This window comes from Hemicordylus capensis, chromosome 14 (genome assembly GCF_027244095.1).
Source record: "Hemicordylus capensis ecotype Gifberg chromosome 14, rHemCap1.1.pri, whole genome shotgun sequence".
NCBI lineage: Eukaryota > Metazoa > Chordata > Lepidosauria > Squamata > Cordylidae > Hemicordylus > Hemicordylus capensis.
The window spans coordinates 10,931,817-10,958,965 of NC_069670.1; the positions used below are offsets into that span (position 1 = coordinate 10,931,817).

General features: G+C 59.0%; 2 protein-coding genes across 2 annotated transcripts in view; one reads left to right on the forward strand and one right to left on the reverse strand.

The window, feature by feature from the left end:
* The window catches only part of LOC128337100 (calmodulin-1), a 48,524-nt gene that overhangs the window by 16,033 nt on the left and 5,342 nt on the right, over positions 1–27,149 (reverse strand). Inside the window, exons 6-8 of the mRNA XM_053277703.1 lie at positions 16,897–26,824; positions 6,219–6,427; positions 2,213–2,381 (exon numbers count right to left, since the gene is read on the reverse strand). Coding sequence (XP_053133678.1) covers positions 26,796–26,824 — 29 coding nt within the window. The 3' untranslated portion in view covers positions 2,213–2,381; positions 6,219–6,427; positions 16,897–26,795. The remainder of the gene's footprint in view (positions 1–2,212; positions 2,382–6,218; positions 6,428–16,896; positions 26,825–27,149) is intronic.
* On the forward strand, positions 544–25,443 carry RPS6KA4 (ribosomal protein S6 kinase A4). Its single transcript, XM_053277678.1, has 17 exons — positions 544–805; positions 6,236–6,307; positions 7,518–7,736; positions 8,364–8,479; positions 8,851–8,958; positions 9,447–9,527; positions 10,383–10,486; positions 10,977–11,127; positions 12,364–12,525; positions 14,091–14,216; positions 15,414–15,547; positions 16,842–16,935; positions 18,483–18,653; positions 19,817–20,008; positions 20,881–21,040; positions 21,426–21,589; positions 21,992–25,443. Exons 1-17 carry the CDS (start codon positions 733–735, stop codon positions 22,199–22,201), a joined length of 2,337 nt encoding a protein of 778 aa, XP_053133653.1. The 5' UTR covers positions 544–732; the 3' UTR covers positions 22,202–25,443.

A 27,149-nucleotide genomic window follows, 5' to 3' on the forward strand; every position in this document is an offset into this window, starting at 1 on the left:
TCTTGCTGGGGGCCCTGTCTGACCAGGAGCGGGGCCGATGGCCGGGTTGCGGCACACCTGCTGCCGCAGGCGCCTGGCCGGAGCCAAGCCGGCCTCTGCCCCGCTGCTTTGGGAGCCCCCCTCCTCGGTTTGGGGCTGGGTGAGCGGCAGGCAAAGGCTGGCAAAGAGAGGCGCAGCTGCCTCGGCCAGTCCCAGCAGACGCCCGCCCTGCACGGTGTCCCACCAGGGGACAGGGGACGGAGAGGCGCCCCCGCGGGTCTGCCGCCGCCGCCGCCTGAGCCTCTCCCCGGCCGCCTCTCGGGGCAGAGCGGGCGCCCGCTGCCCGCCCGAGGGCAGGGGCGGGCGGACGGACGTGCTCGACGGTGGCGGCGGCAGCAGCAGCGGCGGGAAGAGCAGGAGGCACCTCCCGGCGGGCGGGCGGGCGGGCGGGCAGCGAGGAGGGGGGTCCCCGCCGGCGGCGGCGGCGTCCCTCCCCGGCGAGTGGGGCGGGCGTTGCTGCTGCTGCTGCTGCCACATTCCTGCCGCTTGAGTCAGGCCTGGAGGAGGCGGCGGCGGCGGCACCAGGAAGCGAGCGCGAGGCGGCGGCAGTAGCAGCGCAGGGCCCGCGGCTGCTGCTGCTGCTACTCGCGCGGCGGCGCACCATGTAAGCCCGGCCCGGGAGCGGCGGCGGCGGCGGCGGCGGCGACAGCAGCAGCGCGAGCAGCAGCAGGCGGCGGCGGCGGCGGCCGGGCCATGGGCGACGGCGGCGCGGAGGAGGAGGAGGCCACCAGCGCCACCACCACCGTGGAGCTGCCCCTCACCGACGGTACCTGCGGGCGCCGCGCTGGGCGGGTGGGCTCCCTTGGCAGGCCGGGCAGGGGCGAGCCGGCGGGGCGCCCGTCGGAGGTGGGGAGCCGGGGAGAGGCCCTCCTGCTGCTGCAGCTGCAGCGCGCGCGGGACTGGCGGGGTGCCCCGGGTAGCGCAGCAGCAGCCGCCGCCGGGCGCACGGAAGCGCGGGGGGGGGGGGGGCAGGCGACGGCCACCGGCCGGCCCCTGCTTCCGACCTCTGCCCTCGGCTGCCCGGGGCCGGGAGGGGGCCGCTGGCCACCCCCGCCCCTCGCGCGCGCAAGCCCCGCCTCCCCAGCTGGACCGGGGCAGCCGCGTTTTGGGGGGGGGGGCTCGCCGTCCCCCCCAGCCGCCCGGATTGACAGCCGGTGGAGGGGAGGCGAGGAGGGAGCTGCAGGGGAGCGCGGAGGCGTCGCGGGTGGGCGGCCGCTTGGCAGGAGAGGGGCGCGCGCCAGAAGGCGGCAGCAGCAGCAGCAGCAGCGCTGAGGGGGGGGGGCGAGCACTGGGAGCGCGCCCTGGTGCCCCCCCCCCGCTCCTCCCGAGCCACTCTGCATCTTCTGTCTGCAGAGAAGGCCCCCTCCCCATGAGAAGGAGGGAGGGAGGTGGGGGCTCATCAGTCCCCCTCAGAAGCTGCCCTTTCTGCGGGCTGGGGTGGGCACGCACACTTTTTCATCCCAAGGGGTACATGTGCCTGGGAGAGATTGCAGTGATGGGGGGGGCACAGTGTGGACATGCTCAGAGGTCACCCTTTTTCTGGAAACAGGCAGGCAGGCAGGCGTCCCCCTCCACCACAGTTGGTTCGGGGCCCAAGCACACTCACCCACTGGACCGCTGGTGTGTGGTGGTGGTGGTGGGGTAGTCTGCAGTGGTGCCCATTTTACAGACGGGGAAACTGAGGCCTCTCCTGTTGAGGGATGAGGCTGAGGCACACCTTGGGCAGGAAAGCAATTGGGGGGAAGTGAGCAGAGTTCCTTTTCCCTCCTCTTGGGAGGGCCCAATCTTGGCTCAGGCCAGGAGTTGCCCAATCATGCCCTCTCCGTGGCTGCTCACACCTGTATGCCCCCAGCGGTGTCCCCGCCCCACCAGACTGCACCCCAGTTCTGGGTGAGCCAGCCAGGTGATAAAGTGGAGTTGCCCAGCAAGAGCTGTCGGCCCGTGGTAGCGAAAAATGGAACCTCCTCATTCAGAGACAATGACAACAGGGAGGGGGTTGGGGCCTCCATGGCCTGCCCGTGTGCTCCCAGAAGCACCAGGCTGTCCTCTGTTGGAGGTAGAGGACTTTGGTCTGATCCCGCAAGGAAATTCTGGCTTCTCTGTAGGGCCTAGCCTCTCCAGGTTCTCCCCTCGGAGACAATGTTGACGTTAAAAAGGACAGCAGAGCCCTTACCTGTCTGCAAATTCTGTTCTCCCCTAGAAACCCTTGTCCCGACTCCCGGGGCGGGTGGGCTCGCTGGCGACCACAAATGCTCTCTGCACATGCTCAGGGCTGCCCTTCACAGTGGTTTTCCAGGACTGAGCCTCCCAGGCCCTGAAAACTGGTTCAGAGAGGCCGATCTCTGCAATGGAAACACACAGGGTGTGGGCTTCTATTATTTGCATGGTGTGTGCCATTTATTAAGAGGTTCTTAGCGAGAACAAAACGAAACACGCACTCCATATCTGGGAGAGCGTAGGAAGGAGGTTGGCGGGGAGGGGAGCGGGGAGAGGTTCCTTGCGTTAAACTCTCGGCTTCCTTGCAAAAAAACAAAGTGTGAAGGAGGCGGCAGAGAGGCGTGTTGGGGCCGGGCCGGGCCTGAAGAAGGCAAGAGGCCTCTGGGTCCCCGCTTCAGAGGAGCAACAGCGGGGCGGGGGGGGGCTGCCCTCCCCTCTGGCCTGTGGGCTCCCCAGAGGCATCTGGGGGACCCCTGTGGGAAACAGGGTGCAGGGCCGGATGGGCCTCCTTGGGCCTGATCCAGCAGCCAGGCTGCTCTTCCGGTCTTATGTAAAGAGCTATGAGGGAGCCCTGAGTGTGCTGGGAGATTTGCACCCTGCCTTGCGGGGCCTGATGAGGGCCCCCAGTCAATTAAAATAGCCCCCCCCCAATAATGCATGCAACACATAAATAAGAATGTCAACCTGGCAGTGCTCCCCCGCCCCCCGGTTCAGATCCCCATGAAGCTCCTTGTGTGCCTTTGGACAGGTCACTCTCTAACTCTCAGCCGTGCCTACTCCACAAGGTTGTGGTGAGGATAAAGCGGGGGAAGGGGACGATGGGAGTGGTAGTCCAACAACATCTGCTAAGTGAAAAGCGTGGGTGTGAGAGCTGCTAAGCAAGGTCTGCCCTGGTTTGCATTTGGATGGGAGACTACAGGCGAGTGTTGTAAGGCAGTCCCCTTCTTAGGGGCCGTAGCTCTGGAGAAGAGCACCTGCATGCCTGCAGAAGGTCCCGGGTTCAATCCCGGCGTCTTCAAGTCAGTCTGGGAAAGGCTGCTGCCTATAACCTTAGAGAAGCAGCTGCCAGTCTGTGTCGGCAGTACGGAGCTAGCTGGGCCGAGGGCCTGACTCTGTAGAAGGCGGCGCCTTCTGTTCTGACGAGTGAACGCCAGCCTGGCAGAGCGGCTGAACTGGGTGCCAACCTTCTTTGGCTCGCTGTTCCTGCCGTCCCGTTTCCCATTCGGGTTGTTGGCCAAGTCGTGAGTCACCGGCCGGAAATGGGGCCTCCTCCTTTGCACCCGAGAACCCCGAGGGGGGGGAAGGGGGGGGGCTGTGAGGTGTGCATGAGCCGAGGGAGTGTGGCACCAGGTGTGGGGGGAGGAGGAGGAGAAATGGGTCGCCACTGGCACTCCCTCCCCACGGGGCCCATAACCAGGCATGCTGTGGTAACAGCCTCGGGGGGGGGGGATCCCAAGGATGAGGGGTCCTCTTAAGGCCATGCAAAAGGGCCACTAACCTCAGTCTGAGGCTACCGAATTCAGGAAATAAGGGGGCTCTGGATGCGGTTGGACTACAACTCCCACCACCGCCTGCCGGTGTGGCAGGGGGCGATGGGAGTGGTAGTCCAGCCACCACATCCAGAGCTCCAAGATTAAGAAGCCCCCATGAAATGGCTTGATTACAATTGCTGAAGATGGGTTCTGGGGAGCGGGTTTCTCTTTCCGGGAGAGCTTGGAAGAACACATCCCCTGCCTGCTGTTTCCCTTGTGCGAAGGAAGAGGGCGGGAGGCGCAGGCCCTGAGCCTGCTAAATGCAGGGCTGATCCACCCGCAACAGTCCATGCACTGCTGAAGACTGGCAGCTGCTCTCCTTGCATCCAGCTATAGAAGGTCAGGGCGGGAAGGGGCTCTGGGGGGTCATCTAGACCAGCCCCCTGTCATCTGCGGCAGCCTTCTGGAGAGAGGTGGGGTGATCACCGCCTGTTAGAAAGCCGCCCGTGAAGGAGCCAGCCCTGCACTGTACCCGGCAGACTGGGCCACGGTCAGACAGCTCTTGCCACACACACAAGGCTGCTTCCCCATATCTAGCCTAAACCTGCCTCCATGAGAACATCAGAAGAGCCCTGCTGGATCAGGCCCAAGGAGCCCATCTAGTCCAGCATCCTGTTTTGCACAGTGGCCCACCAGATGCGGCTGGGAGCCACAATTGCAATTCCAACGCCTTGGCAGCACCAGAGAACAGGGCCGCTCACCTAGGAGGCTTTTAATTAACTATTTGAAGCGGTTTACTATAATTGTTTTACTCCGTGACAGTGTTTGAAGGGTTCGCTTTATTTTTCTATGGTGACTTAGATTATGTATAACACCGAGAGAGAGAGAGAGAGAGAGAGAGAATCTGGCGGTATATATAAATAGGACAAACCGACCTCCCTGGGGACATTGATCTCCCTGTAGCCTTCACTTCTGGCTGAATGTGCCCAGCTCCTGCCCCTCTTCTTTGGAGGTCTTCCCGTCCAGAATCTGCTGCCACAGGCCTCCACCAACCTATCCAGGGGAGGCAGCAGCAACCCCCAATGTAGGGACCAGACCGTGGACACGGAAGAGAATTCCCAGACTCCGCCATGGGCAGTGTGGGGCAGGGAGCTCTTGGTCCCCTTTCAAAGGAAACTGCTTGGGACGCAGAGGTTGGATTCGGTCACCCTGCCTCTCCATACCCTACTCTAGGCACCACGCTTAGATTTCTGGCCCCCAGCAAGCCCTTGAGCCCCACAAGTGGGCCATCAGCTGCCTGTACTCACCAGGTGGGAGAGGCCCAGATCCAGAGCAGCAGGAGCAGGAGTAGTCCAAGGCCTGCCAGTGGTCCTGAGGGTCTGCAGAGTGGCCCGTGGCAGCTGGCCCAGCTCAAACCACCCGCAAAGGCTCTTCCAAGAGGAAGAGGAATATTTCTAGGCCTGGGAGGGCCACGCCCTTTCTTGCAAGCTGGCCTGGCTCCCGAGTAGGCCCTGGGCGTCTGCTGCGGCTGTTACTCCTCCTCTGGAGTAGACCCATTAGCCAATAAGTGCCTGGCAGCCAGGCCTGCAGCTCTCTTGGGAGGCTTCCCCAGTCCGGCAGTGTCTGGTCATCTGGACTTACGGCGGCATTTATTTATGTATCTGTCATGTTTATAGCCCACCTCATATAAAATCTCTGGGCGGTTTACAATTAAAACCCAACAGCAATTGAAGCCTGAAATCCTATAAAGCAAATTAAAATAACCGCCAGTCAAACTTCAAAGCACTGTAAACTAAAAGCCGGATAAAACAGCTACGTTTTCCAGATTTGCCCCAAAAACAGCCAGAGAAGGGGAGGGTCTGGTTTCCTTGGGGAGCCTGTTCCAGAGCAGGGGCCCCTCTAATTTTCTTCATCTCGGTGTGGAATGAGTTTTGTTCTGGCGGGCAATATCATGGCATTCAGAGTGGGGCCTTCCCGATTCAGCCTCAGCACGATTGAAAATGAACTGAGCAGACATCCAAAAACTTGGGAGCGCATGCACATGTGCACGCCTTAGAGGGAACAGTGTTCCAGAGCCCTGGGGCCACCCTAAAGAAGGCCCGGTTGGGGGTCTCCACCAAAGGAGCTGGTGGTCATCACAACCGGGTCTCCGGCAGAGGGTTTCTGTTGGGGTGCTGGATTCAGGAGCTGCTCTGAGTCGTTGCTGGGAAGGGACCCCCCCCCACCCATGGCGGTTCCAGGGCAGGTGGTGTGGGCAAGGTCAGTCACGGGGGGGGGGGATTCTGCCAGTACAGGCTCTGGGGTCTTGGGGTGTCGATCGAGGGCAACCCTGTCAGCTCCTGGGCACCTGAGATTGCTCAAGCCCTTACAGCATCATCCCTGGCTCTCCAGTGTGAGTCGCGTCTGAGGTTTGCTGGGCGGGAGCTGGGGCTTCCCAGAAAGGGGCCCAGAAGCCCTGCCCTCCCCACCTCAACCTGGGCCGTTTTTTACCTTGTCTCTCCTCACAGCAAACTTGACAGGCCATGAGGAGAAGGTGGGGATGGAGAACTTCGAACTGCTCAAGGTGCTGGGCACTGGAGGTGAGCCGATGCCAGCCTGCCGCACGCGGGCACAGGGAATGTCTTTTCCTCCTCCTCCTTCTGCTTTTGCAAGACGCTGCTGTTTGCAGGATGCCACCCAGAGCACAGCGACATGCTAACCTGTGAGAACATCAAAGCCAGAAAGTAAAACCCCAAAGTGTCAACGTTTTTGGTTTTGTTTGAACTATTTATACGCGGCTTTCTAACAAAGATGGTCTGGAAGCCATTTACCTAGCAGAAGAAAATACCCATCGCCTTTGTTTATCACATTTATATACCACCCCATTTAAGCTCTGTGGGTGGTTCCCTGCCCCCAAGGTGCTTACAGTCTAAAAAGAAATGCAAGGGAGACCCAGCAGGGGCCCCTGGGAGGGATGCTGTGCGGAGCTGGAGGGGGCCCCTGGCTCAAGGCCCCCCCCCGCCTGAATGCAAGAGTGCTGCCACCCTTTTAAGAAGGTGCCTCCTCCTGGCCACTTCACGGCCAACCTTGGCTTGGAAGGAAGGGGGAGCTTCTCTATTATTTAGCATTAGAACCTCTCCCCTCTGCCTTTCCAGGAGGGGGAAAAGCTTTCAAGGAAATTTCCCTAGCAAAAGGAAGATAGTTCTCTGCCCCAGGGGGCTCCTCGTGAGAGAGAGGCACTCAATCAGAGCTCCCTGCTCAGTCCAAGAGGGGCCAGCAGGGAGGATTTCCATGAGGAAGGGGGAAGGAGTGTGTGTAGAGTGGCCAGCCCCCCCCCCCCCGATTCTGGGTTTCACCCAGATTTTAAGCATCTCACCCAGATTGCTGAACCCACCCAGATTCTCCCAGATTTCAGCTTTCATTAAACAATAAATTTTAAAAAAGGCTAAGCTCCAGCCTGTGTAGAAACAGAGTGATGGAGCAAAACGTGGCGTCCCTCTTGGGCTCAGAAATTATTTTCCAGCCCACTGACATCAGATGCAAATTAGGCACCCGGATTTGGGAAGCCAGAATAGGGCCACTGGGGGTGGGGCTTGGCCGATTCCCCGCTGGGGAGCCCCTTTCCTTAGCCTGACGGCAGATGCCGCGAGCACGTCTCTCTCCCATCTGCCGTCAAGTAGAGGAGGGCCCAGAGACCCACGGCTCCTGCCAGGGCCCAGTCCTCCCTGGGGGGCCTCTGGCCACTGCCCCCGAGTGCCCCGTGCAGACGGCAGGCGCCCGCTCTCCTGATCTGTCCGCTGTGCCTTCCAGCCTACGGAAAGGTGTTCCTGGTGCGCAAGCTGAGCGGCCACGACGCCGGGAAGCTGTACGCCATGAAGGTGCTGCGCAAAGCGGCCATCGTGGCCAAGGCCAAGACCACGGAGCACACGCGGACCGAGCGGGCGGTGCTGGAGCACATCCGCCAGTCGCCTTTTCTGGTGACCCTGCACTACGCCTTCCAGACGGACTCCAAGCTCCACCTGATCCTCGGTAAGGGGGTGGGGAGAGACAGGGAGGTCGCAGCAGGGAGGCTGAGCCGCCAAGTCCCTTAGCTGCTCTTGCGCTCAACAAATGGCTCAGACGAATCTCGGTTTAATGTGGGTTACTGGCCCGAGCACAATTGTGTGGAGCCGTGCCAAGGAGGCAGCTTGACGCCCTGAGAGGCAGCTGTGATCCCTGGCTTGGCATGGGCTCACACCAGTGCTCCCTCTAACAGGGATTCCCAGATGTGGTTGACTACAACTCTCATAATTCCCAAGCAAAAGCCAGTGCAGTTGGGGATTCTGGGAGTTGTAGTCAACAATCTCTGGGAATCCCTGTTAGAGGGAACACTGGTTCACACAACCACGCTCATGTCCGTAACCCACATTAAGCGAGGGGGTGAGTCAGGTCAGTGCATTGTTTGTAAAAAAAAAAGAAGTAGAAGCCCGTATCCCTGGCGGGGAAGGGCACCTCAAGAATCTGGCTTGTGTGGGATAGGGGAAGATTCCAACAGCCCCTTTTCGCCTTGGAGGAAATCCGTGGGGTGGGGGTGGGGTTTGAGGGTGCTGGTGGGGTGTTTTGGACCCAGGCGCTGTCGTCTCCGGGCTGACGGACCCCTGGCCGCTTCCCTCCTAGACTACGTGAGTGGCGGGGAACTCTTCACCCACCTCTACCAGCGGGACCACTTCTCGGAGGAGGAAGTGCGGTTTTACAGTGGGGAGATCATGCTGGCTCTGGAACATTTGCACAAGGTGAGAGCTGGGAGGTGGGAGTGGGGGAGATGGGCCATCTTCCCTCCTGCGAGGGAGATTTGGGCAGGAAGACGGACGGGGTGCAGATATTCTGAAGAGGGGCTGCAAAAACTGGGCCCACCTGTTGCTGCTGGACTTCAAACCCCGCCCCCCATTGGCCACTGTGGCGGGGATGATGGAAGCCGGAGTCCAGCAACAGCTTGTGTGTGTGTGTGGGGGGAGTGTTCTGCAGCCCTGTTCTGGAGTACCCCTTTCTTTCCTTCCAAGCAGCTGAGGCGGAAGGAAGGTGGGAGAAAAGGCAGGCTGGCTGGCCTGTGGGGACCCCGGACCGGTGCAATACTCCCTTAACTCTGCCCCTTTCTTGCTTCTAGCTGGGCATCATCTACCGGGACGTGAAGCTGGAGAACATCTTGCTGGACAACGAGGGGCACGTGGTGCTGACGGACTTCGGGCTGAGCAAGGAGTTTGTGACCGAGGATGTATGTCTTGCTCCTCTCCCCCACCCCCCGCAAACACACACATCCCAAACAGAACCAAGGCATAGGCAGCGACAGGCTCCAGTTCTGCAGGCCTCTTCCGGGGAAGTTTTGCCTGGGTGGAGGTGTGCATCATCCCAAAAAGCACAGGCACAGCAGCCCACCAAATAGGTTGGCAGCCCTAGGGAGGCCACACCGTAGCTCAGTAGTAGGGTCTGCTTTGCATGCAGAAGCGCCACGGTTCAATCCCTGGCAGCATCTCCATGCAAGGCTGGGAGAGCCTCCTGCCTGGAACCCAGGAGAACTGCTGCCAGTCAGTGTAGACAATACTGAGCCAGGTGGACCAAGGGTCTGACTCGGTATGGCAGCTTCCTGTGTTCCCATGGACCCGTATTCTGATTCAGAGTGTGACAGGTTCCCTTTGGGCCCCCTCTCTCTCCCCCCCCCATCACTTTCCTCTTTTATTTCAGCTGTGTCCCTTCTCCCCACAGAAAGAGCGGACTTTTTCCTTTTGTGGCACCATTGAATACATGGCTCCGGAGATCGTTCGCAGCAAAAGTGGGCATGGCAAGGTGAGGACAGAGGTCTGGACAGGGCGGCCAGGGGGACCCTGTTTCAGAAATCCTGCTTCCAGGATTCCAGAGTTCCCCCACCCCCCATGACAGGCAGAACCTGGTGAGTGGCAGACAGAATCGAATCCATTGAAACGGCAGGAAGGCAAGGACCTAAGCCCATGGACCAAAGATCAGACCCTGCAGCAAGGGGGGTGAGGTGTGCGGGTTTATGTATTTGAGGGGCCCAAACCCTGCTTTCCAGGCTTCAGAAGAAGGGCCAGTAGAAGGGCCCCCAAGGCTGCTCCGGGAAGCTGCCGGGTGCAACTGGAAAGCAAGCCCCAATACGCCATTAAGACAGATTTCAGCCAGCAGCAGCAGCAGCGGAGCACAGAGAAACCCACCAAGCTGTGCCTTTAGAACAAGATTCGTGGATTTGAAACTGGCATCTCCAGGTAGCGCTGGGAGAGACTCCTGCCTGAGACCCTGGAGAGTCACTGCCAGTCCGTGCAGACAGCCCTGAACCAGGTGGACCCAGGGACGGACTTGGTGGATGGCTGCTTCCCACCTCCCTACTATGGCACTTCTGGGAGATGGACAAGAGTCCCCCAAATGAGAACCCCCAGCACCCCGCACCCCCCACCAACTACAATTCCTAGGATTCTTGCTAGGAAGCCATGGCCGTGACGGCAGCATAAAACCTGTACGCCGTCCAAATATACTAATTTTATATTTAGAGCGCAATCGTGCTGGTCAGAGCAGTCAGTAACGGAGGTGGCTCCTAAGAGATCACTAAAGGAGCCATTAGGAGGAAGAGGGCAGGCAGGAGATCGGGGCGTGGCGCTGGCTTGATTTGGCTGCTGCCCTTTTCTGCAGTCCGTGGACTGGTGGAGCCTGGGAATCCTCATGTTTGAGCTCCTAACGGGGGCGTCGCCCTTCACGCTGGAGGGGGAGAAGAACACGCAGGCCGAGGTGTCCAGGTGAGCGGGGAAGACCCTGGCGGGCCCAGACCTTGCAAAAGGGTGCAGGCAGAGGGGTGGCGGCGGACCCAGTATGGGTGGGGGTCCAGGGGCTGGTGGGAGGGCGGGCATCAGAACAAGGTTGGGGCGGCTTGGCAGGCAGAGGGCACAACGCCAGCCCTGACATAGGAAGCTGCCATATACTGAGTCAGACCCATGGTCTGTCTAGCTCAGCATTGTCATCACAGACTGGCAGCGGCTTCTCCAAGGTTGCTGGCAGGAGTCTCTCTCTCAGCCTGATCTTGGAGAAGACAGGGAGGGAACCTGGAACCTTCTGCTCTTCCCAGAGCGGCTTCATCTCCCGAGGGGAATATATCTGACAGTGCTCACACATCAAGTCGTCTCCCGTTCATATGCAACCAGGGCGGACCCTGCTTAGCTAAGGGGACCAGTCCTGCTGCTGGCTGCCACCTGACCAGCCTCTCCTCTCACGGCTTTCTCTGGCTTCTAGGCGGATCCTGAAGTGCAACCCCCCGTTCCCGACGCTCATCGGCTTGGTGGCCCGTGACCTGCTGCAGAAGCTCTTGTGCAAGGACCCCAAGAAGCGCCTGGGCTCGGGCCCCACTGGAGCACAGGAGATCAAAGAGCACCCCTTTTTCAGGGTGAGGCCCAGGGCCCTCCTTGCCAGGGTGGGGGGGCCACAGCGGCCCTGCCGGTCTGCGGATGGGGGCTGCAGCTCCGTGGAAGGGCCCCTGCTTTGCCAGCAGAAGGTCCCCGGTTCAATCTCTGGCGGCAGCATCCCCAAGTAGGGCTGAGCGGGACTCCCGCCTGAAGCCTGGGAGGCGCTGCTGCCAGTCAGTGTAGACAAGACCAAGCTAGCTTGACCCGCTATGAGGCCGCTTTCTAGGTAGCTAGGATCCTCTCTGAAGACCTCCAGATAGAGTAGGGAAAGACCTTGGTACCGGAGCACGCTTGAAATAAGTCATAAGAACATCAGAACAGCCCTGCTGGATCAGGCCCAAGGAGGCCCATCACGTCTAGCATCCTGTTTCGCACAGTGGCCCACCAGATGCCGCTGGAAGCCACAGGCAGGAGTGGAGGGCAGGCCCTTTCTCCAAGCCAAATGAAACTAGAGAACTGTAGAAGGTCTGGAATAGCTCCTCTCGTGACAAGATGATTCTGCGTTAGTATCGAGTATGCATCTCCCCTCTCCTCCATATATGTGTACAATACATTGAAATCCTCATAAGAAATTAATCACCGTACTTTATCCACGTAGATACTCCCTGGGAAAGACCTTGAACCCGAGACCTTGGAGAGCTGTTGCCAGTCAGGACAGAGCTAGAGGGACCAAAGGTCTGACTCTGTATGTGGCAGCTCCCTGTCCGTCCTGACCCCGGGGGTCTTCCCCCTGCCCCAACCACACCTCCACACTACAGAGAGACCCAGTGTTTTTTTTAAAAAAAATTATATTCCGCTCTTCCTCCCAGGAGTACATAGTTAAGTTTGTCCTCTCAACAACCCTGTGAAGTAGGTTAGGCTGAGAGAGAAGTGACTGGCTCAGAGTCACCCGGTGAGTCTCATGGCTGAATGGGGATTTGAACTCGGGTCTCCCCGGTCCTAGTCCAGCACTCTGACCACTTCTCCATGCTGGGTCCTGGCCACACTCTCCTCTCCTAAGCTGTAATAAAATTTTGTCGTATGGAAGACCATGGCTCACATCCAGACTGTGTCTTCAGTGGGAGACCCATTGAAACTGGAACCTGTAGTCAGGATGCGGAGGAATTGGGGACCCCGAAGGATCTCCAGCTCCCAAGACTGCATGGAGGTTGGCCGTGACTGTTCCGCCCGTTCCCGGACTGAGCGGGCCCCTCTTGCCGCCGTCTGTGTCTCCCCAGGGCCTGGACTGGACAGAGCTGGCTGCTCGCCAGGTGAAGCCCCCCTTCAAGCCCCTCATCCGGAGCGAGCTGGACGTGCGGAACTTTGCCGAGGAATTCACCAGCTTGGAGCCCATCTACTCCCCGGCGGGGACGCCTCCCAGCCTCGACCGCGTCTTCCAGGTAAAGGCCAAAGGAGAGAGAAAAGGCTGGAGAGCACTGGTTGAAGAGTGGTCTGTAATTCCAGGCTTGAAATATTAAATGTTAGTAGCCGCCGGGAAAGGTTATCCGCAGCAGGCAGAGGAACTGTCCTCGGTGGCACAGAGCTACTAGATTACCCGTCTGAGAGAGACCTGGATGGCAGAGGCTGTCCATTTCAGACTCATGGCTGGCCTCTTCCTGCCGTTTGCGGAGGACCGGGGTGGCCAGAATGTCAATTGCAAGCAGCTGGCAGTTGTGGGGTAGTGATCTGCAGCAGACTGGCAGGATCTGAGGGCTGGCAGGGGCCCTGGTGCTCTCCTAGTCTGCTCCGGGCAGGGATCTGCGGCAGCCTCCCTGACAGAGGGCCGTCTAACCAGCGAGGCCAGGGCCTTTAAGCCTGATGGGCGTCTCTGTTCCACTGGCTGAGTGAGGCTCTCAGCCATAATCGGCGCCTGATCATTTCAGGAAGCCGCTGGTAGCCACTTCCTCCTCTTTGCCACGGCAGGGCTTGGACCAGAGGCCTTTCCTGGCTGGGTGCTTTTCGAAACCCCTCCCCGTTTCAGTTGTGGCTTCAGCTTAACTTCCTCCTTCCCCTTCTCTAAAAAAACAGCCGCCACTCCGGGCCCAAGGAGAGGGCTTGGTGAATGCCACCCACGCAGGAAGTAAAATCTCCAGGCCTGGAACCTGATCAGAGAAAACGGATTCTTCTTTGGAAGAACAGGGAAACGCGTTCCCCCAGGAAAAACTTCCCCAAAGGGCTTTGTGTAGCAGAGACCAGTTCTCTGTCTCCAGGGGCTCCGAGGCCAAAGAGGAATGCCAGGGAGACCTGGCAGGGATGAGAGATGAAAAACCGAACGCTTCACGACAGCCTTCCCTCTGGACAAGGAATCGCTCCTTGGGCTTCTTCAAGTCTCCCAAGGTCTCTGAAGCCCTTTTCACCCCTTGTGGTCCACACTCAAACTGCCTCAGGCGTGTGCATGCGGCTCCTCTCATGTTATGTACAGTGGCACGCTTCTCAGCTGTACCTGGCATTCGAGAGGGTCCAGTTTCAAAATAAACACATCCACTGTCATGCACACACAGACATCTCATCTGAACAGGGCTAAAAGGTGGGTGTATTGAGGTTTAGGTTACAGTATATGCCTCTGGGACTGTGGATGATGGGAATTGTAGTGTAGTCAAACTCAAGTTTGAGAACCTCTGATTGATGGTAAAAAAACCCGGGTTCCCTTGACTAGTTTTCTAGAAGCTGGAAACGTTGATGCTTGTACCTTGTTGTGCAACAATAATATTTTTTTACATTGCTTTAGAAAACAAACCAAGAACAAATCAGTTAAAAGGGCAGTGGGTCAAAACCCCACTGTGGCTGGGGATTATGGGAGTGGTAGTTCAACCAGCAGCTGGGGGCCAAGGCTGCCTACCCCGAGATTGAAGCAATTAAAACTGACATAGATTACTCTTTTAGCAAGACTGCTCAAGTGCGTGGTTCCCCACCTGCGGATTCTGCCAGCCTCCCAAGATGACTTCCGGGGCTTTGTTTCTTCCAGGGCTATTCCTTCATTGCACCTTCCATCCTCTTCAACTGCAATGCTGTGACGGCGGACGTGCTCGGGGCGGCGCTGGACGGCGAGCGGCCGGGAAGCGCCGCTGTGGCCCGCAGCGCCATGCTGAAGGTAGCCACACACTCCTTGCAAGGGGAGCTGGGGAGCCCCCCTAAGCTGGGGGGCTGGGGGTGTCAGGAAGCACCTGGTACTTCTGTCATAGGCCAGTCAAGATGCACTGCCGGAAGGAATCCGAGACAAGCCAGGCGCTGGGGGTGGTTTCTGAGAGACGGCCTCTCCGATTCCTTCCTGAAGTGTGTCTCAGCGGGGCAAAGACAAACGCTCAAGCCATTCACATCTGGTGTCATCCAGCTGATCATTGGAAGATAGGCAGCGGCCTTCGGCCGAGTGAGACCCTTGGTCCATCTAGCTCAGGACTGTCTACCCAGACTGGCAGCGGCTTCCCCAGGAGTCTCTCTCAGCCCTGTCTGAAGATGCCAGGGAGGGAACGTGGAACCTTCTGCATGCAAGCAGGCAGGTGCTCTTCCCAGAACGGCCCCTTCTTATTTTATTTATTTTTCTTTTAAAATATACTCCCCTAAGGGGATTATCTGACAGTGCTCACGCATGTAGTCTCTCATTCAAATGCAAACCAGGGTGGACCCTCTTAGCAAAGGGGACAATCCATGCTTGCTACCACAAGACCAGCTCTCCTCCCTGGTCACATTCTAAGCATGTCCAAAGTTCCAGTCTAGTCCATCATAAAATGCTACCCATCAGAAAAGTTCACCGCAGCACTGAAATCTGACAGAGCACATTAAAATTACCGTCTAGTCCATCATAAAATATTGCCCTGGTACTGAAATCTGCAAGAGTGGAGGGGAATTGCCTTCTTGTCCATCAGAAGTAAATGTAGCAGGGTAAGCAAAAAGAACATCAGAGCAGCCCTGCTGGATCAGGCCCAAGAAGGTAGTCCAGCATCCTGTTTCAGACAGTGGCCCACCAGATGCCGCTGGAAGCCTACAGGCAGAGGGTGAGAGCATGCCCTCTCATCTCCTGCTGTGACTCCCCTGCCACTGGGACTCAGAAGCATCCTGCCTTGAGGCTGGAGATGGCCTATAGCCCTCCGACTAGTAGCCGTTGATAGACCTCTCCTCCATCAAGTTATCCAAACCGCTCTTAAAGTCATCCAGGTTGTTGGCTGTCACCACATCTTGTGGCAGAGAATTCGTGACCTTCTCTGGGTCACCCAGTGAATTGCACAGCCAAGTTGGGGATTTGGACAGGGGGTGGGGAGCCTGGCTCTTAACGCTTTCCTCCTCTGCCCAGGATTCCTCGTTCTTCCAGCAGTACGAGATGGACCTGAAGGAGGCACCGCTGGGTGAGGGCAGCTTCTCCTTGTGCCGACGCTGCCGGCAGCGCCAGAGCGGGGCCGAATTCGCTGTCAAGATCATCAGCAAAAGGTGCTTTGCCATCTGGCCTCCTGCTGAGCCGTAGTGGGGGCACACCCCGGGCTTGGCCTGCCTTTTGCATGTCAAGCTTTTCCCTGCATGCACGGCTGATTCCGAGGGAAAGCGCCAGGCTGGGGGGCAGGAAGCCGGGCCATTGGCCAGGGGGCCATGGAGCCCCCTCACAGGGTGGAGTAGGCAGGGCTGCAGATGCTCCCTAGGAGTGAACCAAAGTGTCTCCAGCCAGTGAGGGGGGTGGAGACCAGCTAGAATTTGCTGTAAACCGCCCAGAGAATTGCGTTTTGGGCAGTATACAAATGTGTTTAAATAAATACATAAAATAATAATAAATCCCAGCAACGCCAGATCGTGGGAAGCAAGGCCCCCCAGGCAGTGTTCCCTCCAACAGGGATTCCCAGATGTTGTTGACTACAACTCCCAGCATCCCCAGCTGCAATGGCTTTTGCTGAGGGCTTATCGGAGTTGTAGTCAGCAACATCTGGGCATCCCTGTTGGAGGGAACACTGCTCCTAGGCCTTCCCTGCTCTCGACTTGAAAAAGAAATGCTGAAGACCCCCAAGGCGGTCCCTTTCAGCTCAAGGTCTCCATGCTTCTGTCCTTGGGCATGAGCCGAGCGGGGTGCCATGGCAGCCACCCCTTCCCATCTGAAGTGAGTCCTTTTCCGCCTGGATCAGTGTACCCAAGGACAAACTCTGTCTCGAGGCGCCAGGAACATAGGAAGCGGTCTTATACCGAGCCTGACCCTTGGCCCATCCAGTTCAGTGTTAATAGTCATCGTAGCAGTAGTGGGAATATTGTCTACACTGGCTGGCAGCAGCTCTCCAAGGTTTCAGGCTCAGGTGTCTTTCCCAGCCCTACCTGGAGATGCTGCCAAGGACTGAACTGGGGACCTTCTGCCTGCCCAGCAGGGGCTCTGCCTCTAAGCTACAGGCTCTCCCCACATTGAAAGGCCCAACTAAATATGTGAAGCTGCCATCTACTGAGTCAGACCCTTGGTTCATCTCGCTCAGGATTGTCTACCCAGACTGGCAGCGGCTTCTCCTAGGTTGCAGGCAGGAATCTCCCCCAGCCCTCTCTTGGAGATGCCGCTAGGGGAGACAACTTGGGACCTTCTGCATGCAAGTGGAGGCTCTTCTGCTCCCCAGCTTTCAGCCAGTGAGGCACTTGGGCCTACAGGAGGACAGTTCTGGTTGCCTCAAACCAAGAAAGATGAGCTGGCTGCATGCATACCCATATCAGCCACACTGAGATAAAGAAATGTCCCTCTTTTTCCTCCACCCCAATCCAGGATGGAGGTGAACACCCAGCGTGAAGTGGCCGCCTTGCAGATCTGTGAAACTCACCCAAACATCGTCAAGTTACACGACGTCCATCACGACCAGGTAACGTGGCTTCTTCCTCGGTTCTCAGAGGCAGAAGCCTCTCGCAGGCCTATAGAAGACATAGGAACATAGGAAGCTGCCATATACCGAGTCAGACCCTTGGTCCATCTAGCACAGGATTGTCTACACAGACTGGCAGCAGCTTCTCCAAGGTTGCAGGCAGGAATCTCTGTCAGCCCTGTCTTGGAGATGCTGCCAGGGAGGGAACTCGGGACCTAGATGCTCTTCCCAGAGCAGCTTCATCCCTGGAGGTCAGGGGCCACCAATGAAAAAGCCAGGGCCCTTGCTGGCAGATTTTGATGCCCGGGATTGTTAGGAGCAGGCTGGGGCCATGCATGACCATAACTGAATCCGGATGCAACTGGCGAGGAGTTAGAGACGTACATGGTAAAGCCTTGCATACAAGAGGTTCAGTCCCAGGCAGCATCTCCAGGTGAGACTGGGAAAGGCCCCTGTCTGAATAACTGGAGAGCTGCTGCCAGTCAGTGCAGACAAAACTAACCGAGATGGACCGACTCAATGTCTGACTCAGTGGAATGCAGCTTTATCGTTTTAGATTCAGGCGGAATGTTTTCCCATCCACCTCTTTGCTCTTTAGAGTACTGGACTTGCAGTAATGAGCACGAGCGGCCTCCTTTGCTAAGCAGGGTTCACTTTGGTTTGCATTTGGAGGGGTGACTACCTGCCACCCGTGAAGTAGCTCCTTTAGGGGAGGGGGCCACAGCTCAGCGGCAGAACCTCTGCAGGGCTTGGCATGCAGAAGGTCTCGGGTTCAGTCCCTGGCAGCATTTCCAGGCGAGGGTGGGAAAGACCCCTGAGCCTGAAACCTGAGAGGGTTGCTGCCAGTCAGAGTAGACCCATCTGGAACCTGGCAAGCCACTGCCAGTCAGTGCTGACAACACTGAGCTGGCATCACACACCCGCGAACGCGCGCGCACACACACACACCCCTTGTGGGACTCACCAGGAGAGGGTCTCGGGGCAGAGCCCGAGATGTCCCAGGGAGGTGGGAGTCAGGCGAACCAGACAGCAAGCTGGGGACGCCGGCAGAGTCAGGAGGAGGGTGGGCAGGCTGCCCAGGATCCGGAGCTGCCCCGAGCGGGCCTGAAGGCTCAGGAGCTCAGCCCTGCTCTCGGCAAGGGAGGACACAGCAAGGGCTCTGGGCCAGGAAGTGGCTTAAATAACCTTGCCTGGCCCAGGTGTGGGGCAGCCAAGAAATCCTGCTCCCGAGGAGTCCTTTGGCTAGTCCTCCTCCTCCTCCTGAGGAGACCCTGTTGGGCTCCAGGTTAAGCGGCACTTCTGACAGCTAGCAAGTGTCTTTATTGAAGCCAGACATCCTGCTTGCCCATCAGACAAACGGATGCTCTCCCAGGTGACTTGGGGCAGGGGTGTGTGTGTGTGCGCGCCCCCTCTGGTGTCTCAGCAAAGCCCCCTCACCCCCACCCCCTCGGTCAGGGCCCTCCGCCCTCTCCTGGCTCCGGCTCTGGAATTGCTCCGCTGACTCCTTCTCCCCCCACCCCACCCCACCCCACCCCGGCTGCCCACAGTACCACACGTATCTGGTGATGGAGCTGCTCCGAGGCGGGGAGCTCCTGGACCGCATCAAGAAGAAGCAGCACTTCAGCGAGTCGGAGGCCAGCCAGATCATGCGCAGCCTGGTGTCCGCCGTCAGCTTCATGCACGACGCAGGAGTGGTGCACCGGGACCTCAAGCCCGAGGCAAGCGGAGTCTGGTGGGCCGGGGAGGGGGGCTAGCAGCATACTCCTCCAAGGGGGGGGCACGGTGACCTCACAGAGCACTGAGGTGGGCGGGGGGGGGAGACACTGGGACCCAGAGCCCCCAGGCTGCAGCACGCACTGCCGGGCGGGATCTGTGTGCCCTTCTTGCGGCAAAAGGCCCAGCACAGAGAGAGAGAGAGAGAGAGAGAGAAAGAGCAAACCCCTATGTGCTCGTGACTTCTCTCCCACTCCTGGCACCCCCTGCAGATGCCCCGGGGGGGGGGGGAGGATCCACACACACACACACACACACACACACACACACACACCCGCTGCACTTTCCCAAGGCTTCTGCAAACTGCCCAAAGAAGCCTCCCCTTTCCCTGGCCGGGGCTGCCGTGGAGTCCCTTGTGCTCCGTGCAGAAGAAGAGAGGTGCTGACCCTTTGCTTCAGCCCCTGCCTGCCATGTCCACTGGCAGAGAGAGCCCCCTCAGGGGATCATGGGGCCCTGGTGGGCTGGAACCAGCCAGCCGTGACTCGGTAGGCAGGGGCTGAGGTAAGGAGTCAGCACGTTAAAGACTGTACTCAAATTAATTATTGGAAAGATGAATGAAAGGAAGTCGGAGTTGCCCCCGGCACGAGGAGGGAGGAGGAGGCTGCTCGCAAGCTTTCCTCGCCCGTGTCGCCCGGGCCTTGCGTTGTGCAGGCCTGCCCCAAGGGAAGGCTCTTGCAGGGCTCACAGGGGCCTGGGTGAGGGGCCTAAGCCAGGCCGCCCCCGTGGTGGGTGGGGAGGGGCCACAGCCCGGCCAGGCCTCCAGAGGCAGAGCCTCACGGCGGGGGGGGGGGGGAAATGCACTTGGCCTGAGCGAAGGCTCCTGTCTGCCCCCCACCCCCAGGGATTCAGGCTCCTGTACGTGGAGTTGCCCCATTATATCCCCACAGCCTTTGAACCCAGGCCCCACTCCGTCCAGCTGCCACCTGCTTCCCTGGCATGGCACTGGGAGAGTCCATGGGCGGGGTGGGGGCAGACCACAGCCTCCTCCCCCCGCAAACTGGCAGGTAGCAGCCGCCCCAGCCTAGGGGGGGGCACTCCCCTAGCCCAGGGGTCCGGTGGCTGCTGCTGCTGCTGCTGCTGCTGCTGACCTGCCCTGCCTGCCCCCCAGAACATCCTCTACGCGGACGAGCCCGAGGGAGCCCCCGTGAAAGTGATTGACTTTGGCTTCGCCCGCCTGCGCCCCCAGAACTCCCAGCCCATGCAGACGCCCTGCTTCACCCTGCAGTACGCCGCCCCGGAGCTGCTGCTGGACGGGGGCTACGACGAGTCTTGCGACCTCTGGAGCCTGGGGGTGATCCTGGTGAGTGTCTGCTGGCCAGGCCGAGGGAGGGGGGCAGCAGCGGCAGAGGAAGGGGCTGAAAGGCATCGTCCTCTCAGACTGCAGGGGGGGGGGGGCAACGGTCAACTCCTCCGGGATTCTACCCAAAGAAAACCACAGGCCTCTGTGGGCGCCCGGAGTCAAAAGCAACTTGGCTTTTGGAGCACGGAGTCAATGCCAGGGAGGCTTGTTGTCAGTTGAATTGATTATCTGCAACTCTGCAGTTTTTGCTTTTTGTTTGGGGGTCTTGGGCCGTAAGAAGTGGGGACTTTGAAGTGTGCCGCCAGGTCGGTGTCGACTCCTCTGGGCGCCCACAGAGCCCTGCGGGTGTCTTGGGTAGAATACAGGAGGGGTTGACCACTGCCTCCTCCCGCCCAGCATGAGATGATGAGGCCTTTCAGCACCTTCCTATATCTAGGTGTTCCCCATAGCCCGGGAAACATGCCAGCAGGCATTCGAACCATCAACCTCTGGCCTGCTAGTCCAGTCACTTCCCCACTGCGCCATTAGGCTGCTGTCCCTCGTGTTTTGCTCTGGACAAGCTTGGGAAAGGAGGTCCTGCATTTTAATTGGGAGCTGCCTCCAGCCTCAGGGAAGGGGCAGGTGGCACCCTCCCGTCTTCGTTCTATGGACCTGCCGGTTCTCCCCAGGCGGCAGAGAGCTCCCAGTTAGAAGGGAGAAATGGCCTCCCTCTTGCAGAGGCCTTTGGGGCTGGTCTCTTGGGCAACTCTGGGGGGCAGCATGGGGTGGCGGCCTGATTCTGCAGCGTGGGGGCAGCCGAGCCCTCGTGGGGAGAGGAGGGAGTGGGGCTTTCTTGCCCAGCCGCTGGAGTCTCTTCTCTCCCCCCGCCCCAGTACACCATGCTCTCGGGCCAGGTCCCCTTCCACAGCACCCAGGAAGGGAGTGCGGCAAGCCACGCGGCCGAAATCATGCACAAGATCAAGGAGGGGCGCTTCTCCCTGGAGGGCGAGGCCTGGAGAAACGTCTCTGAGGAGGCCAAGGAGCTAGTCAGAGGTGAGGAGGGGGCGCTTCTCGGGCTGGGCTGGGCTGGGCTGGCAGCACTTTTAGGTACAGAGAGAAAAGAGAAGAGGCAAAGCAGCCGCTCTCCGCTCAGTTCACTGGGTCAGAAAGCTGCTCCCGCTTCCTCCGGGCCCAGGAGGACCACAACGCGAGGAGGCGGCTCATGCTTGTTCTTTCTTTATCGACACATGAGCCTGGCTGTGTTTCTTCCCAAGAGGTCTGCACTGCGTTTGACCAGAGCCCAGCCTAGGCCTGGACTTCCTCGGGGGCATGACAGCTGGCCACGCAGCCACGGATCTGCCACTGAGGTGGGGCCTGGAGCTCCCCTCTCCCCCCCCCCCAAGCCCCCAGCGGCTCATCCGCTCCACTCTCTGCCCAGGGCTCCTGACGGTGAACCCGGCCAAGCGGCTGAAGATGTCCAACCTGCGGGACAGCGAGTGGCTGCAGGACGGGAGCGCCCTCTCGTCCACCCCACTCATGACTCCAGACATCCTGGAGAGCTCAGGGCCCGCCGTGCGCACCGGCGTCAACGCTGCCTTCATGGTAAGAAGGTCCAGCCAGGGCTGCGGCCGGGTGAGAGAACACAGGGGAGGCCCCAAGCACCAGAGGAAAGCAGGCCGGCCTGGAGCTGGGGGAGCCTCTGCTGCAGAACAGCCCCCCCCCCCCCGCTAGAGGGCCAGGAGACCAGCACATCTGCAAAGGGGGGGGCTTGAAGAGAGGCACACACACACACCCCGGCCCAAGCAGTTAGGGCAGCGGTGACAGCCCACAACAGGAGGGGGCCAGAAAAGTGCAGCCACCCTCCCAGGCACGAGCAGCGCTGCTGGGCTGAGGGAGCTGCTGGGAGAAGTACCAGGAGGCACTTGGCTAACAGGTGGATGCCAAAGCAGCAGCAGCAGCAGCGGCAGAGCTGAAGCTGTCCTCTTTCTCCCCCGCCCTCCACAGGCCTTCAACAAGGGCAAGCGGGAAGGCTTCTTCCTGAAGAGCGTGGAGAACGCCCCCCTGGCCAAGCGGCGCAAGCTGAAGATGTCGAGCACAGGCGGGGAAGCCCGGCGCAGCTCCTCCTCCTCCTCCTCCTCTTCCTCCTCCGGCTCCTCTTCCTGCCACCCCCACAAAGCCAAGGCCCCTGCCAGCCGCCACGAGCCCCCCTTGTAGCACAGGCCCCCGGAGGGGCTGTGCACAAGGAAGGAAGGAAGGAAGGAAGTGGGTATTTATTGTCTATGTTGCTGTTGCGGGCGGGGGGAGCATCTTCCCTGCCCCACGTCCACCCCCATCTGATGTGACATCTTCATCCCGGGTTGTGGCTGAAGCGGCAAAGGTCTGTTGGGAGGGGACGCTGCGGCCCTGCAGGACCCGAGGGGGCAGCCCTGCTTGCCATGGGGAGGGCGGGGAGGCAGCTCTCCTGCTTCTTCAGAGCCAGATCAAGATCCACTTTGGGGCTGCTGCCCCCACCGCCCCAGGGCAAGGATCTGCCTGTCTGGGTTGGGGCGACCCATCTGCCTCCCTGTCCCCCCAAGAGCAAGCGGGCTGGTCCTTTCTCCGAGCCCTGGGACTGGAGTTGGAGCGGGGGCTACAGGGGAGCTCCTAAGGTTGCCCAGCCAAAGACAGGCTAGGTTAGGGGGTTTGTTCCCCCGCTTCATTTTAATGTCACTTTGATCAGGAGGGGGCAGGGGGAGGATAAGAGTCTGCCCCCTCCACTCTGAGCCCAAAGCCACATCTGTGGGAGGGGGCTGGACATTCCCTCCTGTGGCGTCCCACTGGGGTGCCCCCCCTCCCCCCTCCCTTCTCTTACTGGCTCTGGCCCTTGCATCTTCAATGCAAACACAGGAACGCAACAGGCAGCCCTTTCCCCAGCATGGAGAGTGTTGGGAAAGCTTTGTTCTACACTGCACAGGCTGTGCCATAAAGCACAGGAGCAGAGCCGGGTTGAAAGCAAAAAGGTGGCCACCCGAGATCCCCTCCAGAGAGGGGTGGGAGGGAGTAAGGGCTGCAAATCACAGGGAGCCGGCTGTGTGTGTGTGTGTGCGCTACTCCCCACCCACCCCTGCTTCTTGGATAGAGGGCGTGCTGCTCTGCGGTCTGGGTCAGGGGACAGGAGGGTTAGCAAACCAAATAGGAACCTCTGCAGGAAAGAGAGGGGTGCCCCCCAATCCTTGGTGGACGAGGGGCAAAGGGGCTTCCCTGTCTGCCCCATGACCTCAGCAGGATCTGTCTTAAGTTCTGGCACTTCAGGAAAAAATAATGGGTTGAGGGGATGGGGAGGTGGAGGGAAAGAGTCTATTTTTTGAGAGAGAGAAATGTCTCTATGTTTTTTAAAAAAAGAAAAAGAAATACTGAAGGCAAACATGGGTTTCTGCAGTGGCACACTTGAATTCAGCCTCCGGGGGAGCAGGGGGGGCAGTTCCCTCCATACCCCACATTTAGAGTCTCACAACCAGCCCCTCTTGGCTAGAAGTTGGCATGAGGACAGTGGGAAGGGCCTCGCCACTCTCTGTAATTAGGTAGCAATCTCTTTTTTAAGGACTTTTCACTGGAAACTAGATTTTTACCTAAAACCAGTACCGCTCACATTTAAAACAACAACAATTTGAGGATTTGGAGTTTCTCAAAAGTTTCTGACTTCTGCTCAACTCTAATTTAAGCGACAGGATTCCAGGTCCGTTAACTTGGATTTGATCACTGCAGCCCCCTACCATTTATTTTGGCCTTCGTAATGTGAACTCTGCATGGAAATTCCATTTCCAGGACAGTCCTTTTTCTCAAGTGAGGGAGATCCAGACCTTTGGCTACGAGCCAAATGGATGCTCCTCATCCTGTGGCTCCTATCCCAGGGTGAGCATTTGTTCGCAGCATCATTGTAGGAAGGAGGAAGCAGGTTGTGTTTACATGCTGGGACTGTTCAAACGGGATACATTTCCGCTCTGCAAAACACAGCCTGACGATGCTAATTACTTGCTGGTCCACTTGAAGCTAATTAAATGGAACCAAAGACATTTGTTAATGCGAAATTGTGGGGGAGAGAAGAGGTCTAGTATTTAACCTTCCCAGCTGCCTGCACTACAGGGTGTTGTTAGTCTATGTTGGGCTACGGAGGACTAACCCCGACTTAAATGAAGGAGGTAGTATGCTAGTCTAGTGTGTCTCTGTGTGCGTGCATTTATATTCTGGATTAAATCGTCTGGAATAAAGATAAGGAACATGCTAAGACTCTAGAAAAGGGCCTTAGAGAAGAGAGGGAGAAGGAAGCCAGTCACTTTAAAGGGAAGTGCAATTCCAGACTTGGAAAATTGGAACGGGCCTGGGGGGAAAGAGGGACTTGGAGAGTACCCACTCACACCAGATCAGATTTCTGGTGCAAACTTCCTCCTAGTGGCTTGTTCTCAATCACCAGCCTCTCCCACCCTGAGCAAAGCCATTCTCTCACACCCTGTCCAGCTGATCTAACTTGGCCACTGCAATACAGAGGTCTGCATTTTAAGGAAAGGTCTTTAAGTCAGTCTCTGTTTCTTTTCCATTTCCCCTCCCGCCTTTAACTGGAGGAGAATTGCCTCCCCGTTGCCCTCGGAAGGATGTGACAAGGTGCAATCTCTTTCTCCAAGGATCTCTTCCCAGGGCTGCTGAGAGAGAGAGAGAGAGAGAGAGAGAGAGAGAGAGAGAGAGAGAGAGAGAGAGAGCACGAGCGCAGGGTGGGGTGGGGGGCAGAGATCCTGAGTGTGCGCTTGAGAAGCCAGTTTTAGCAAGGTGTGTGGAAGGCCAGGAGAAGTGCCAAAGCAGCTTCTTGGCCCCAAGGGCTGCCTCCTGCCCTGGAAGCCCTGGCCGGGCGTGGGCTCATGCGAAGCCAGCCTTTGCTCCCCCCTGCAGCCCGCAGGGAAGTGGGCTGGTGCTCCCTCCCAGAGGAACGAGGGCTGCCCATGTCAGCCAGCACCCTGCCAGTTCCAAGGGGGCCCCTTTTGAGCCCAGGCATTCTGGCAGCTGTCAGGAGCTCTCCAGAACTCTCAGCCCCCTCCCCAAAAGCTTGGCTTCCCCCTTCTAGGGAGGCCACCGCAGTCCCTCCCGTTTCAAACTGGCCTGAATTGCTAGCAGAGCCAGCGGCTCCCCGCTCACTTGGGTTTTTGCACTTGGCAGCTGTTTTTCTGGGGGAGCGGGGGGGGCTCCCCTTCCTGAGGGCAACGGGGTATATCTGTGTGCGTGCGCGGGTATCTATGTGTGTGTATGTCTTAACTGCCATGTCCCCCCTCCCCGCTCCAGGCTGTGGGGACAGTGGGGCGGTGGGGGGAGTGTATTCAAGTCCTCCTCTAAGCAGCACAAAAGGCCAAGAACTCGCCTTTGTTGGGCACCTCGTCCATGCAACCAAACCATCTGTATTTTTTATTTGAGAATAAAAAACTGCCTCTCAAGCTAATGGGGTCGTCCTTTCCTTGAGGCCGGGGAACTTCCACAAGCTCGACCCACCCGAGTCCAGGCAGTGGGAAACTCTTACCATGGCTGCCGCTGGCCAAACTGGCTGGATTTGCCTTGGGAAGCTGGAGGGCACGCTGGGCCTCGGAGCAGCCCACAGAAGCAACCCCAAGCCATGCTGCTCCACACCACACACACCAGCACCGCTTGGCCTCTGACAGAATCAGCTGGGGCGGGGCAGGGCCAGATGCATGGGGAAGCCCCACTGCTGCAGCAGCAGCCGCCCATCTCTGCCACCCTAGCTGTGGGCGCCAGGGAAGCCCCCAAGTGGGTCTCTCTGAAGAGCCGCCTTCTCTACCCAGCCTGGACTTGTACAGCGGCAGCTGCCTTCTCCCTTCGGCCAGCTGGCTCAGGGCGGTCTGCACCAACTGGCAGCCGCTCTCCAGGGGCTTTTCCAGCTCAGCCTGCAGAGGCTGCCTGTTGGGGCTGGACTTGGGGCTTTCTGCCTGCTCCATGGGGGCTCCTCCCTCGAGATACAGCCTTGGCACCTCCCTCCCCATTGCTAAGCCCGCCACCCCCCCTCTAGAGAGCTGCCAGAAGCAGTCCGGGTGCTGATGACTCGCAGGCTCCCATGAACTACTGCTGGCTCTTGAGTTGGGAAATGGAACGGAGAAGGGGCTGGGCGGGCACTGGGGGGCGGGGTGGGGGCTAGAGAGGCAGGCCTGCTCCCCGGCGGGCAGTGGGGGAGCCACCCACACCAGGGCGCCCTGCAACACCAGCACGCCGGTCCCTGCTGTTTTGAAACGACACAGACTTTATTGAAAAGGAAAAGGAACCTGGCACCCCCTGCCGCCTGGAATGGAAGAGAAGCACTCCCTGAAGCCACTGGGGAAGAGGGGGAGGGGGGGCGGCGGCGGTGGGGGGAATTAGCAGTTACAATCATCATCATCATCATCATCATCATCATCATCGTAAATCCAAGATATGCAGAGATTCCCAGGAAGACAACAGAGAAGGCAGGAGGCGGCAGCCGGCCACACAACCCTGCCGCCCACAGGTGGGAGGAAGGGACGCAGCTGCCCAGGGGCAAGGACACCCCCAGGACTCCCCAGCGCCAGGAGCTGAGCCCCACTTTCCCCCTCCCTCCCCAGCAGGTGCCCAGAGGGAAGGGGAAGCGGAAGGGACGGGGCGGCCGAGGATGGCTACGAACCGCTAAAGCCTCGACGAAGAAGCAAGAGGGCCGGGCAGGCGGGCAGGGCTGGGCGAGATCTCTCGGGAAGCCGAGGGCAGTCCTTCCGCTCTGGGCTGGGCAGGGCAGGGCAGGGCAGGGCAGGGCAGGGACGGCACCTGCCTACTTGGCAGTCATCATCTGTACGAACTCTGCAGGGACCGAGAGAGGGAGGGAGGCGGAGAGTCTGAACGGGGGCACTCTGCCACTCCACACAAGCAAGCTGCTCCGGTTTACCAAGCCGTTCGCCAGAGAGGGGCCGATACAGCCGAGTCGGGCCTTTTCTCCGCAGCCCGCCCAATAGCAGCTGTGGAATCCCACAGGCCTCCGCGTCATTCAGACGTGCACAAGTTCTAGCCTGAAATTAGGCAGGCAGCGCTCGTTTTCTTAAGCAGAAAACACAGCTCAAGTCCTGCATAAGCCCCAGCGAAACAGGTCTTGTCTGCATGGGAGGAGAGAGGCTGGGGGAAGGACCTG

Excerpts from the sequence above, each read along its gene's own strand:
- RPS6KA4 (XM_053277678.1), top strand. The coding sequence starts at position 733 with ATGGGCGACGGCGGCGCGGAGGAGGAGGAGGCCACCAGCGCCACCACC. Across the intron at positions 6,308-7,517 it reads CAAGGTGCTGGGCACTGGAG|CCTACGGAAAGGTGTTCCTG; the intron begins GTGAGCCGATGC and ends TGTGCCTTCCAG. Across the intron at positions 8,480-8,850 it reads CTCTGGAACATTTGCACAAG|CTGGGCATCATCTACCGGGA; the intron begins GTGAGAGCTGGG and ends TCTTGCTTCTAG.